This window comes from Rhinatrema bivittatum, chromosome 7 (genome assembly GCF_901001135.1).
Source record: "Rhinatrema bivittatum chromosome 7, aRhiBiv1.1, whole genome shotgun sequence".
Taxonomy (NCBI): Eukaryota; Metazoa; Chordata; class Amphibia; order Gymnophiona; family Rhinatrematidae; genus Rhinatrema; species Rhinatrema bivittatum.
The window spans coordinates 209,426,081-209,441,420 of NC_042621.1; the positions used below are offsets into that span (position 1 = coordinate 209,426,081).

Sequence of the window (15,340 nt, forward strand, 5' to 3'; positions counted from 1 at the left end):
CCAGAACTAAAGGAGCCTACTGTCTGGTAAAAGTGTGTGAAAATGTCTGTGGTTCATGCATATGGATGAAAATGATTCTGAACACATTTATTGACTCCTTTCCTCAGCTCAGAATAGAATAAGTAAAAGATAGCATTACCAGAAAATATAAAGGAATCATAAAAGGCATGCCAATGTTACTGTGAATGGGATGAAGGATTGGGAAGGACAGTTGATGGATGATCAGAAAGTGAAAGCGGCATACATTTTTTTTTGTTCATGTACTCTGTAAAGACAAGTAGACAGCAAACTACAAGACCGAATCAGCAAAACGACACCATCTTTAATCCAAACGACGAGAAGCAGTCTCCTCTAACTCATTCCTCCATTAGGACATCTGATTTATCAGTATTCAATTGCCTATCCCACTGCAATTGTTATGCCCATTGGTCGCAGACAGCTGCGACCACTCATGCTCACATCTTTTTTTTCCTTGCACCGTCAATCCTAGGAAGAATGGCAGCCTCTGCCAACCACCACTGAACTCCCTGGCATTTCCAGGACGGCGTGGGTGCTGCCGACTGCTATCTTGTCTCTGGAATCACCTAAAGCATGCGCATGAGCACAAGGGTCTCCTTTGTACACATCATGGTGGGAACCTCGGGGGCATCCCCTCCTGATGACGTCAACTTGCTGCTGTACTTAAGCTGACCAGCCCTTTGCTTCAACAAGTTAGCAAGGAGTTCCCTCGTTGCTGAATCCGTTTCCTTTCTTGGACTTCCAGTTCCAGATTTCCTCTCTTGGCGTGTGGACACTCTGGGTACCCACTCCTCGGAGGCTCTTCCGCATTCCTGGCTTTCTGCTCCTCGGAGGGCCTTCCTGCCTTGGACTACTACCTGACCCGCTTCTCGGGACACTATCCTGGAACTATCTTTTGTGAGTACCTTACTACAGACTTCAACTATATCAGCTTTACAGAAGGTTCTCTGTGGTGTACCCCGTGCCTCGGGCCACTACCGTTCCTCTTCAGTAGAAGTTGTTCCAGTATACCCTGGGCTTCAGGGTATTGTCGCACCAGCTACAGGATCCACTTCCGGGTTCCTGCACCTCAGACCATCTCTTCATCATCTACAGTACAGGCATCCTCAGCGTACCCCGCTCTGCGGGCCACTACTGGATCTGCACTTCTGAGGTCATCTTTTCTCGTCTGAAGGGACTTCCTGGCGTACTCCGCTCTGTGGGCCACTACCAGATCTTCACATCAGTAGTATCACTCTGGGTATACCCCACTGCTCAGAACTGTACTTAATTGCATCTCCCGCTCTGAGGGCTTTGCTTTTCCTTCCTTCATAATAAAGTCTCTATCATACAGCTGTGTCCTATGCCACTGAGACCGCCCCTACTGATGGTGAGGCTCACAGGGCCCCTCCCTGTGGGTGGAGACACCTCTCATCTCAGCCCAGGGTTCACATCCTTACAAAAACATAGCAGCAATAAAGCAGGAGCTGGGGACTGGTGCACTGGAACAGCAGCAGTGGGAGAAGCAGCTGCCATGAGGGTTTGTACTTCAGTCAGTTTTAAATCCATTTGGTGGACCAATGGTAGAAATCCATATATCCATGTACAGATGTAAAGCAATCCATGGTTCTAGCATGCTCTTGCTTAATTTCACTGGAGTTCTAATAGGGCAGTGAAGGAAATTATTTTAAGTATATTTTAGATACAATTTTGAATGGGTAAATTTCAGGGCTTTAAAGCCCTTTTACTTGCTTTGCAAGTGAAACCAAGTCAGGACAAAGCTTGATTCCACTTAAAACAGTAAAACAACATCAAATTTTTTAACTACTGATTTTAAAATAAAACTTTGTAATTATTTTGCACATGAAAAGTATGGTGAAAATAAAACAAATTCATTCCTTAACAAATCATCATTTTTGCTGAACCAGCCTATGTTTTACCAGACTGAAAAAGCATAAGCAAACAATTTGGTCAACAGATTTTTCTTTCCTTTTTTTTTTTTTTGAAACTCATTACAAATATTAAAAGTTTTTTTTGCATTCTATTCCTGAGTAAGAGTCTGCCCAAACAGCTGCCTTCATTGACACCTTGCATTCTTCTAGCTACTACAATTTTGTTGTACCTGTAATGAATGAAACATTTTGTCTCACCAACATTTGATTTATAGCATTCCCACTTAAATTTGGCCAGGCTGCCAGTCTTACCCAGTATCCTATTAACATGACTATCATTGTGGCCATCATCATCTTCTGCAACACTGACAGAGATGAATAAGATGTTAAAAGACTTGCTGTGCTTTCATTGCTGTACTTCCCCAATCTAGTTCTGGCTGTGGCTTGAACCTTAAAAACAGGAAGGATAACTTTCAAACAACTGTGCATGATGATATATGCATGTTTGAGGCCACACATAGTTTTACCATAGTATTATATAACATATGAGAATCACAAATGCCCTTAACACATATTAGGGGTGGGAAGGGGTAAAATTTCATTTTGTTTTTTTGTTTCATTTTTCATGCGCTTATTCCCCATGAATTTCATTTCATGAAATGTTTATTTTGTTTCTTTAGTTTTAAAAAATGAAATAAATATAGGAACAACCCCCCAAAAAATAATAATAATAATAATAATAAAAAAAGAAATTGAGCCTCTAGTGCCCACACTCACCCTTCCCACATGGAAAAATGCTAGATCCTCCACTGCCTGTACTTACCTGTTCTGTGGGCGATCCACAGATGAGACCTAGGCCCTGGCCCAAGTTGGGGCCTTGCATGGGAATTAGGTCAAGGTCATGGCAGCCTACCGCAGCCTAGGTCTATCCAAGACCAAGGTTTTGGCCTATGCCCAGGCCAAAGCCTTGGCTTTGAGTAGGCCTAGTCAGCGTTAGATTGTTGCAACTTCAGTCTAGGCTCTACATGAAGCCCAGGCTTGGAGGTCTGGACCTGATACCTGGGCTTCCGCCTAGACCAGGGCCTGGACCCAGGCCCAGTACAACCCACAGACCAGGTCCTGATGTCTGGACCTCGGCACAGGATCAGGCCCAGGCCCAAAGCCCAGACCTTGGAGCTCCTCTCCTGGTTCTTCAGCCTGAATTCCCTCCAGTTCACCCAGACCTCCCACCCAGTGTCTTCTTTCTTCAGCTTTTCTTTGACTCCGTCTGCTGGAGTCAGATGAACTCTGGCACCTTCTCTCCAACAGAGGGCACCATTTTTATGTACGGCAGTTGAATAGCTGCCATTCATCAGAATGGCACCCTCCACTGGGAAGGATGTACTAGAGTTCATTAGCTCTGGCTCAATGACCGCAGTGGAAGACACCATTCAGTGAAAAAGAGCCAAAGAAAGAAAATGCCAATGAGGAGCTCTAAGATCTGGGCCAAGGTTCAGGCCTGGAGCTGGGCCTGGGCCTAGGTCGAAGCCTTAGCCTTGTTTTGGGATCTGGGCTCTGGGCTGGGCCACAGCGTGGGTCCTGGGCTCAGGCACTGGACTTGTCTGAGGCCCAGGTGTTGGGACCTGGCCTCAAGTTTGGGTCTGGGCCAAGGCACCAACATGAGGTCCTGGCCTCTGGACCAGGCTGCAGCATCTGGCCTGGTTGTGGACCCTATATAGGCAGAGGCCCAGGCATTGGGACCTAGACTCTGGTGTCAGGCCTGAGTTCAGGCTTTGATCCTGGCATCAAGACCTTTCCTGCAGGCCAGTCCACATCCTAGGTCGAGATCCAGGTATCAGGACCAGGCCAAGATGGGGTGTCAGATTTGATAAGTATGAGGGGGGTGTCGTGAAATTTCCCAGGACTGGGCCTTTGTTCAGTTTTTGGCCTAGGCTCCAGCATTGGACCAGGACCTAGGCCAAGACCCTGGCATTGCAATCAGGTGTAGACCGCAGCCCCTACTTCAGGTCACGGCCTATGCCTAGGCGGGACCCAGCAGTCACGCTCAGATGTAGGCTGTTAACCCTCCTTTAGGTCTCAGCCTACTTCCTGGTGAGGTCCTGGCCTCCGGCCTAGGCCTAGGTCTGACTGGCAACCTTTTTTTAAAAAAAGTTTTCAGAACAAAACAAGATTCCAAAGAAATTTTGTTGGAATGTAACTCATTACATTTTGAAAACCATCTGAAATGAAATAGGAAATGTTGTCTCATTTCCTTTTTCGTTTCTCCTGAATGTACATCCCTTATATGTTTACCCCACAATATACACGCATAAGTTAAATTATTAGTTTAATCAGTAGGTTTGCCCATACCTTCTCCAGATCATCAAGACCCTCCTGGTTTTTCAGCCTGAACTCCCTCCAGTTCACCCAGACCTCCCAACCAGTTAGTACTACACAAAAGATACATTTATTTTCACCTACATTAGATAAATAGTTGTAAAAATATACAAGTTTGCAAATGCATTGATGTGTCTTTTAAAATAGCAACTTACATGCATAACTGTCGGCCCTGCCCAGGGATGCCCTTAGACCACCCCCTTTTACATATGTATAGGTGCATATAAAAGTGAAAATTCACTCATATTTTGGACTTTTATAAAATACAGAATACACAAGTAGAGGCTACCTATGTGTGTATATGCACATATTTATATGCGAAATGTTTTAGAAATGCACTCTTTACATGTGAACGCATGCTATCTTATAGGTAAACTTCGTGTAATGAAATAGAACCATATAACGGTAAAGAAAATTTAAAAAGTAAATAATAAATGATGTATGTAATATTTTAAATTTAATATCAAACACTCATATTTGCTAGCATCACTAGTTAATGCAATAACATGATAAACATTCCCATACAGTAGATATGACATTCCTTTGCTGACTAAAACATATTGGGTAAAACACTGGAGATCAGAGGCTTAAATGTCAAATAATTAATCAATTTGTTGTTGCTGCTACACTGATTACATTCACACTACTATAGTTTTGTTTAAACAATGTACCAGCATATACAGAGATGGCATATGTCTTCTCTTCTGATGCATATTTATCATGAGCTGGAATATAAGAAAACTGTTTATATTGATAGTGAGCTTTTTAAACATGGGGAATAAATGAGGAGAGAGAATCTACTAGGGATGTTTATGAAAGATGTGTTTTTTTGTTTTTGGATAGTAACTTTTTTTGTTTCATAGGGATAGTAACTTTCAAACGGGTGCACGAGCACACATATACATGTGTGTATGTTGGAGCATGCCCAGATACTCAGCAATTTTAAAACATGCACGCACAAATGTGTATATGTTATAAAATTGTCTAGGCGGCGTATATGTGTGCCTAATTTTAAGCTTGTGTGCATCCAGCAGGGTAAGTTGGCTTATAGACATGCAGGTGAGGGTATTTTATAACAGACGTGCATCAGTCGATGACCAGTTTCACCAGTTTCTCCACCAGTTTGCCCAGAGTTCAGCTAGATCTTCCACCCACCCTGGTTCTTTAGTCTGTACTCTCCCTAGTTACCCAAGATCCCTCAAACACTTCAGAGATGCCTGTAAATTTTTATTTTTTGGAATTACACCTCATCCTTATCAGAAATAAATCTTCAATGTGAGAGGCAGAACAGCTACATACAAAGCAGCTGGCACCTTTGGGAAGGGGTAGGGTGTGATTCTCCCTTCCAATGATGCAGTTGGTCTGGGGTTTTCTCCCTGCAATGATGTGTTAGTCCAGCTGCTTACGTGTACTTGGAACAGTTCAAGTAACTATAGTAATATCTATTAGCTCACATTCTCTCTTTTTATCTTATCTCCCCTTCCCCAGCCCATCTCCTCCACGCACTTCACCAGCTTCCCCTCCCAATTCACCCAGTTACCCCACCCCCAACTAGTCAGCCAACAATCTGCTCCCCATCCTCTAGGGATTTAGGGCCTAGGGTGAATTGGAAAGAATGGGCCGCCCTACTATGAGGCTGAAGAGAAGGAGAATTATTCCCATACCTACTGTAACTCCTGACATGCCAGAAGTAATGTTAGGGCTGGCCAAGATTCACTTTCCCAGCCTCATGACAACCCTGTCCCTCCAATCTCATGCCTCAGCACCCACCTCAACCCATATCCCAGATCATCAATTATTCCCTTTTCCCCCACCAAACATCTAATCTCTGTGACATCGTCCTGAAAGTGTTCTCCTTTGCCTTTCGGGAGGGGTCAGTGGGAGCTCCAGTGTCTGCAAATATATCCCATGTATGTTCATTGAAGATAACCTGAGCACTAGACCTGTTTGTGGCACTCTAGGACCAGAGTTGCCTATGGCTGTTGTAGGTAGTTTTCAAAGGCAAGCAGCCCACATTGTTTCCCTTAGAAAATGAACTACTAGGTCTGGTGGTTCAAAAGTACTGGTGTACTTGCAGCAATATCAGTTACTGAAAATTGTCCCCTTAAAAATCATATTTTTTGAACATAAGGAACAGTATTCTCAGTTTAGAACTATCATGGTCAATGCAAGTTACTTGAAACCATGTAAAATTAGCTTATTGACGGAGCTCCAATTGAGTTCAGTAATTAATGCATCCTGGTATGTATGTAAGCAACTGTACTTTGCTTCATTGTTCATGAGTGAAGATGATATATTTCTTTGTACACTGGGTATATTGGGGGAAGGGTTATTTATGTGAAATGTTGAAATCACATTGCACAAGTAAGATGTTTGTTGAAGAAAATAATTGACATAATAATTAGAAATAATAACAATGAAGCATGCAACCCACCAGTGTTATCATATTCTTCTTAATAACAATGGCTATATATAGTTAAAAAATGTCAATGTCTAAATATTACAAAGTTTTATTCATTGAAATGTAAAAGCATATGCTGTGGGGATCAGTTGGAAAACATTTTTTTTCATTTCTACATTTTCAATGTTTTATCTTTTTAGTATTCATTTTTTATTCCAAGTTAAAGAAAAAGGCATGCAAATCAAAACTGAAATTCTTTTCTAAACTGAAATTGCTTCCCAATAGGTTTTAACTTGTTAGATGGAGAAGATGTGGGCCCCATTTATAATGGTGATGAAAAGAAAGATGTCAGTATAGAAGCATGAAGGAAAAGACCCTATGGAAATATATTATACATGTGCACACTTCCCCCAGGTTACTAACTGTATTAAAACTAGTACTAATTAGTATGGGTCATATTTATTAGAGCCATGAGAATAAGTGCAGTTCTCTGGAGCAGTCTTCATGAATTTTTTGAGCAAGATATGTGATTTAAGTTCCTTTTAAAAAAGTTTACCTTCTTTGGTGTTCTCTAGTTCAAGAAAATATTGTGAGTCAAGAGAAAGCCAAGGCAGAATATAATAGTGTATTTCCTCTATGAATTTTAAATTGAATGTATTTTTAAAGAACTAAATCTAGATTTGTCAACTGAGATTCTTTTAACTATTTCTCACTATATCTCAAACATCCTATACAATCTGTAATTTTTGTCTGTATTAATAAGTCTACCAATTAATTCTAAGAATTGTGAGATACGTCAAGACATTCCTGTGTTTTTTTAACACCTATCATTAAAATTTCTTGGATTTGCTTTTGTAACTTTCTTTGTCCATATAAAATACAAGTCTACAAAGCCTGTGATTATGAAGACAGGCCCTAAAAAAAAAAAAAAAAGGCACATCGCTCCTAATGATTTAAGGTAGTTGGCAAGTTTAGACTAGACTCTAAGTAATGACATACATAATGATTCTGGATGTTACAGTTATAATAAATGCAAAATATATACTGAAAAATGTATATCTTTTTATAGGCTGAACAAGACAATGGTCACCCCCTTCCTGCTTTTGCCAACTTGCATATTGATGTTCTAGATCAGAACAATCAAGCGCCTTACTTTACAGTACATAGTTATGAGGGTTTCATCCTGGAATCATCCCCAGTAGGTTCAACCATCTCAGACAATCGGAACTTGACATCTCCATTAAAGCTTATAGCTTTGGATAAAGATGTGGAAGAGGTAAGTAGAACTGCTGTCATCCAAATGCATCTTTCATTGAACATACCATATATGTATTGTGTCTCTAAAGATACAGTTGTATATCAGTGTAATTGCATTTATTCTGCTATAAATCTTATTAAAGATACATAAGAATCAATTCCATTAGTTTAAGAAATTCTATTTAGAGAACTGGATTATAAGTTTTCACAGTATTATATATTATACATTGTGTCTTCATGACTAATTGTACTAATATCAGAAAATATCATTTTATATGGCATTTAATGTTTTTTTTACAGATAAAATTTTGAAGCCCATATTCAAAAGTTGTCCATCTAAATGTCAATATTGGCATATTTAGCCACTTATCCAGCTAAATTCTAGTTATCCGACTAGAAGTTAGCCAGATAAGTTAGGGGCATTTTGGGGGCATAACTGGGAGGTGTTGATTTAGCCAGATAAGTCATGCAGCTACATCATATATTCAGAGGTCACTGGATAACTCTGGCCGGCACATTGGGCTGCCCTAAAGTTAGCCAGAAAAACTTATCCGGTTAACTTTAAGATAGCTGGATATATCCAGTGGTGTCTCTGCACCACTGAATGTATGGGCTAAGTTAGTCAGATACGTTTATCTAGCTAATTAGCCCAGCCACACAGTGGTTCAATATGGACCTCTTTATTCCTAGTAAATACAACAGAAGACAGACAAAAGGAATTGGCAACTTATTTTGGGTTATGCTTTATAATAGAATAGTATACAATGCTTGGTTTTAATAAGGATGTTATAAGGTAAGACACATTATTAATGCATCATTATTAATGCATGACCATCTATAAAATTGAAAGTAGGATTCTCTTTGATTATTAGGGTCTGTATAAAAAAATAATTTTGGGGAATACCATTTAATAACAAAATAACTATCCATCACCAATTACCATTTTAACAGTAGTTGATTAACGTTTTCCCCAGATTCTCATTCTTACTTATTGTTTAAAGTACACATTGCATATTAGTACAGAATAGTTATTAAATGTAGAACCAGCTTGTTTTTAAGAACTGGAACTGAAAGCCATCTAAATCATTCTGTTAGCCATTTTGCATTTGTAAATCATTTGGGAATTTTACTCAACTGTGAATAAACTGATTTAATATTCAGGAACTTTGAAATGGTGTGTATGTGTGAAAAATTAAAATAGTGTTGGAATACTATATTGGTTGGCTTATCTTGCATGTTTCTCTTTAAGATATACTCTATTGGTGTGGTTTACTAAAGATATGCATTCTTTTGAAATGAATGGGTAAAACACAATGACTTAGTCCATGTTTGTTTCATTTGTAGTTTCAGAAATGAATGGGGGGGTGGGGGCTCCCATGAATGAAACAAATAATCTTTGTCTCATTTGATTATGTTCCTTTTCAAGTCTATGGTCTTTTGAAATCTATGGCTCTGCTCTAAGTAAACAAACTGGTGCAGATAACTTAGGGGCAGATTTTCAAAGGGGTACACACGTAAGATACGCGTGTACCCCCCGAAAACCTGCCCCAAGATCCCCCTGCGCATGCCGAGCCTATGTTGCATAGGCTGCCGGTGCGTGCAAAGCCCCGGGATGTGCATAAGTCCCGGGGCTTTCCTGGGGGGGGGCATGTCAGGGGCGTGTCAGTGGACGAGTCGTGGCATCGGGGGCGGGTCAGGGGGTGTGCCGTGGCCAGCGCATCATCAGGGGCATTCTGAGGGCATGGCCGCGACCTCCGGACCAGCCCCCGGACCGGACCATGCCGCGGCTGCAGCCTGCCCGGTGCACACAAGTTACGCCTGCCATGGGCAGGCATAACTTTCACGATAAAGGTAGGGGGGGGATTAGTTAGGGGAAGGGAAGGGAGGCAGGCTACACGGCTCGGCGCGTGCAGGCTGCTGATTTTGCGCAGCCTTGCGCGCGCCGACCCCATATTTTAAAAGATACGTGCGGCTAGCACAGGTATTACTGTGATACCTTTTTGGCACATTGTGGTAAGTGCCAGAATTGTTGTAATTCCTACCTACAACAACGGGGGGGGGGAGGGAGGGGGAAGGGGAGAGAGAGAGAGAGAGAGAGAGAGAGAGAGAGAGAGAGAGAGAGAGAGAGAGAGAGAGAGAGAGAGAGAGAGAGAGAGAGACTAACTATAAGGCCCTCATACTAGGTAGGTATTTATACCTCTATATGAGGCCCACCTAGCTACTCAAGGTGAGGTTTAGGTATTAGTGTAGGGGTTAGGGGCCATGTTGACATTCAGAGTGTGATGTACGAACAGAACAGTGCACTCTTGTGAAGGTCTGATGACCTTCGGAGTGAGGAAACTCATCCAAAAATGAGATTTGTGCAATGTTCTTTCAACCTAGCTTGATGGACTCTCTATCTGGGTAACATCAAGCTAGGTTGAGAAAACATTGCACCCTTGGCCATAAATCCCACCACAAACTCCTGCCCTTTTCCTTATTTGCATTGCACGATGCATTATGGTGTTTCGCATGCGTTAAAGGTCCTTTTCACATTCGAAAACACCTTAACATACCTGGAAAAGCAGCACTTTCTAGCATTTGGCATCAGGGGAGATTAGCAGTACTTGCCTGCAAGTCAAAATAAAAGCCAGAAGAAAGGGGTTGAAAAAGGGAAGACTTTTCTCCAAGCTGATCCCACTGCCCCTTCCAGCAGTCAGGTGGCAGGCCAGTAGTCCCTAGCCATGTGTCTAAAGCAGAAACCCATCATAGAGAAAATGATGGCAGGAGACAGGCAGCATCCAAAGGAGTAACAATCAGACACATGAAAACTATAGCCCTTGATAATCAGCCCTTGCAGGTAGCAGTGAACGTGGGCTTTAAGTGTCTGCTGCATATGTTTGCTTCCAATTACAAAATTTGTTCCAAGATTATATTTAGTAGGCAGGTCACCTCTACCCTGTACAAAGATTTCTGTAACAACCAAGAAGAGTAGATTGGTACAACCAAGGATTCTATATTATTACAATGTGGTGTAGGAAAAAATAAAGCCTGACTGGCTGAGTTACGCACATTTGACCAAGCTGTTCCTGGGGCTCAATAATTATAAAACATATATATTAATATACAGAAGTACATAAAAATGACTTACATATACTTAAAAGATATGAAATAATAATAAATGAATTAAATTCAAATTAAAAATGTAACTTGAATAAGAAACCATATAGCAAAAAATAAAGTAAATACACATACATATTTATCTATTTATTTATTTAACACTTTTTTATACTGGTATTAGTGGATACATCATACTGGTTTACATTAGAACTGCAGGTAGAAAATACATCAAACAGGTACTGGGTATTAGAGATGAGCTTCGTTTTTTTTGTACCGTATTGTTTTTTGAGTCAGATGCTTCGGGGTAAAGTTAGTTTTTCCTTGGTTAGTTTTTTGGAAAAACGAACAAAATACTAAGCAGGGAAAAATGAAATGGGCCCAAAAAACGACACGGGAAAATGAAGCTCAAAAACCCACCCCAAGCATTAAAATTTACTATAATACATTAAATACAACCCCCCCCCCCCCACACACACACACCATTCCGATCCCTCCCCAAGATTTACTAACATCCCTGGTGGTCCAGTGGGGTCCCATGAGTGATTTCTCCCTCCATGCCGTCGGGCTGTCGGGCCAGCCTTACATCAAAATGTCGATGATAGCTTTACTATGTCACAGGGGCCATCGGCTGCCATTGGTCACCCCCTGTCACATGATAGGAGCAGTGGACGGCCGGTGCCATCTTTTGCTCCTACCATGTGACTGGAGCCGACCAATGGCACTGGTATCCCCTGTGACAAAGTAAGGGCAAAGGCTATCGGCACCATTTTGAATACTGGCAGCCGATGGCCTGAGCCCGGGAGATCACTCCAGGACCCTCCTTGGACCACCAAGGGACGTTTGGCAAGTCTTGGGGGGTGGGATCTGACCCAGGAGGGGTCCTGCAGCGATCTCCTGGGCTCGGGCTGTCAGCTACCAGTATTCAAAATGGTGCTGATAGCCTTTGCCCTTACTGTGTCACAGGGGGTACCGGTGCCATTGGTCGGCTTCTGTCACATGGTAGGAGCACAAGATGGCACCAGCTTTCCATTGCTCCTACCATGTGATAGGGGCCGACCAATGGCAGCCGACGGCCTTTGTGACATAGTAAAGCTATCGGCGCCATTTTAATGCGAGGCAGGCTCAACGGCACGGAGGGACAAATTGCTCGCGGGACACCGCTGGACCACTAGGGTTGTTAGTAAGTCTTGGGGAGGGATCGGGATGGTGGAGGGGGGGGGGTTGTATTATGGTAAATTGTAATGCTTGGGTTGTCTTTTTATTTAAAAAAAATAAAATGTGCCCATCCCCCTGTACAAATCCGAAAAACAAATTTTCCCCGAAGTTTGGGGAAAATCCGTTTCGGGGTTCGGGGCCCCCGACCCATGATGAATTAGGCAATTTCATTGAAATTGCCTAATTCATGATAAACGAATGCACATCTCTACTGGGTATGGGAAAACAGAGTATAGAGAGATGAGAGGCCGAAAACTGGCATAAGTAAGCAACATAAAATGTAAATAACAGGAGAACAATGTGAGAAACTTTATATATAAAGCATGAAAACTTTATACATAAAGGCATAAAGACATATGCCAGAATACAAACATAGACAAACAGTGAAATATCAAAATATATGCTTGAAGACAGCTATGCAATGAAAAAGTATTATTTGTATCTGCCTGTAAAGATCAGACAGATTTCTCATTGATCTTTTAAAATATCACATTCAGTTTTCCTTTATAAACAGACACATTGTTCTGCTTAGATATCTACAGTGTTGCAATGGATAGAAACATGTTGTCAACATAACTATTTGTATTAAGGAAATTACAGACATTATCTAGAACAAGAACCTTTTGATTAATCGCTTTCAAAAATATTTGGATTAGTGCCATAGCTTTTTAAATAATGGCATGTATTGCTTAGTTTAAATGGGGGGCTTGACAACACTAACACTAATAAGTGCTGAATGCTATGTTGCTTAGTTTTTTCTAACTACTCTCCATTTGATAAACAAACCCACTAACCTTTTAGAAACTCTATGCTCAATTAATGCTATTAATAAATAAATATATACTGATATATATTTTTTTTAACTACCACACGGACAGATAATACAACTAGTAATGACGTCAATAGCTAAACATTTGTGTTCAGGCCTCATGTGGCTGCACGTCCATGATTTGAAAACATTAAACCATATTAAAGTTACACAGGTATGTTAAAATATTTCTCTACCATTTACAACTACTTATACATTCAAATGCAAATATTCTTATCTTGGCAACAGACATAGTTTATTAAAAAATGCAAAAGTGATTTTTTTAAAATATGCTTTATTTAGCCTTCCTCAAATGTTGTCCATAGCTGATGGTCCGTACATCTCTCTATATAGCACCACCAAACTGGAAGTATTATTTTGAACTTTGCAGTGTATCCTTCACTGCTCTTATGTACCAAAAAATCTACTAAAATTTTGTAAAAACTTTCTTAAATATTATCTCAATAAAAAATACAGATAAGGCTTAAAAATCATATCCAAAAAATAAAAAATTAATTGAAAAAGAGCTACATAAAAGATCAACTTAATGTGAGGTCATACCACTTGGATTGGCTTTGTATAAAACAATGAGGGAAAGATTTCCAAAAGGTTATGCGCATAACCGATCTTACGCATGCCTGGCCTATTTTCAAAAGGCCCGGTGATGCGCATAAAGCCTTGGGATGCGTGAAAGTCTCAGAGTTTACAAAAAGCAGTGGGGAGGGGGTGGGGAGGGGAGGGGGAGTGGCCAGAGGCTCCTGGAACAGCAGCTATTTGCTGCTGTGCCGGGGATCACGCGCCAGCAGTCGGCCGGTACTCGCAACTTGCTTCAGCCCCAGGGCTGAAGTAAGTTTTAAAACAAGAAAAAAAAAAAACAAAAAAGGTAGGGGGGAAAGGGCGGGGGAGATAGAGGAAGGGAAGGTGGGGTAGGGGTAGGGAAGTTCCCTCCGAGGCCGCTCCGATTTCAGAGCAGCCTGAGAGGGAATGGGGGAAGGCAGCATGACCTGGCATTGGCTTGGCATGTGAAAGGTGCACAATTGTGCACCCCCTTACATGCGCTGACCCCCGATTTTATAACATGCACGCACCGGGTAGCACACGCACATGTACACCCATGTGCATGTTTTAAAATCTACCCCTGAATGCCTAACCAATATTTACTACTGGTCAATGAAAATAAAAACAGACAATGGGCCTCATTTTCCAATATCGCATTAGTATTGCATGCAATACCAAAATGGGGTGTACCCTATGCAAAAGGCTGTTAGCCCAATTTGGGCTATATTGCCTCCTGAGAGGCCTGTTTTAGTATGCAGGCTGAGAGTGAGTGAGTGTGAGAGAGAGAGAGACTTGCCATGGTATCCCATCCCTCGACAGGTATTTGTATCCCTATGGGAGGCCCACCTAGTAACTCGAGGTGAGGTTTAAGTATTAGTGTAGGGGGTTAGGGGCCACTTTCACATTCAACATGAGATGTACGAACAGAACAGTGGTCTCTTGTGAAGATTTGATGACCTACGGAGTGAGGAAACTCATTCCAAGATGAAATTTGGGCAATGTTCTCTCAACCTAGCTTGTTGTTACCCAGGTAGAGAGTCCATCAAGCTAGGTTGAGAGATCATTGCACAAATCTCATCTTGGAGTGAGTTTCCTCACTCCATAGGTCATCAAATCTTCACAAGAGACCACTGTTCTGTTCGTACATCTCATGTTGAATGTGAAAGTGGCCCCTAACCCCCTACACTAATACTTAAACCTCACCACGAGTTACTAGGTGGGCCTCTCATAGGGATACAAATACCTGTCTAGGGAGGGGGACACTATGACAAGTCTCTCTCTCTCTCTCTCTCTCTCAAAATGAGGCCTAGGTGTACTTATTGGCCATGTTAACAGTGTGGCTGTTTCATGGCACATGATAAATCCTCCCTATTTTACATTTGCTCCACCCCCTGAATACAAAATTCACAAATCACATTAACTGCTGTTAGCACAGTTTGTGGAATTATCACATGCAGAAACTCCTTGGAAAATGAGGCCCAATGTAAGAATAGGCTCAATATATGTCTATCACCATATAGCTATATAAAAAATTCTTGACATGCCAAAAAATGGATAAATGTAAACATATGCACAAAACAATATTGCAGTATAAAATAAGGGTGCCATCACCTGGTGTGAATGCACTGAAGTTAATTAATACCAGAGCTTAACCATAAGATGGCACCAATTAGTTTTCAAATGCTGAAGGAAGAAGACCAATAAAAGAATCTCTAAGGTCTAGGCCTGACCCTATGC

The 15,340-nt window shown here is 41.4% G+C and overlaps 1 protein-coding gene across 1 annotated transcript in view; it reads left to right on the plus strand.

The window, feature by feature from the left end:
* Positions 1 to 15,340, plus strand: part of PCDH15 (protocadherin related 15) — a 2,056,285-nt gene that overhangs the window by 907,119 nt on the left and 1,133,826 nt on the right. Inside the window, exon 12 of the mRNA XM_029609778.1 lies at positions 7,736 to 7,942. Within this exon, the coding sequence (XP_029465638.1) occupies positions 7,736 to 7,942 (207 nt within the window). The remainder of the gene's footprint in view (positions 1 to 7,735; positions 7,943 to 15,340) is intronic.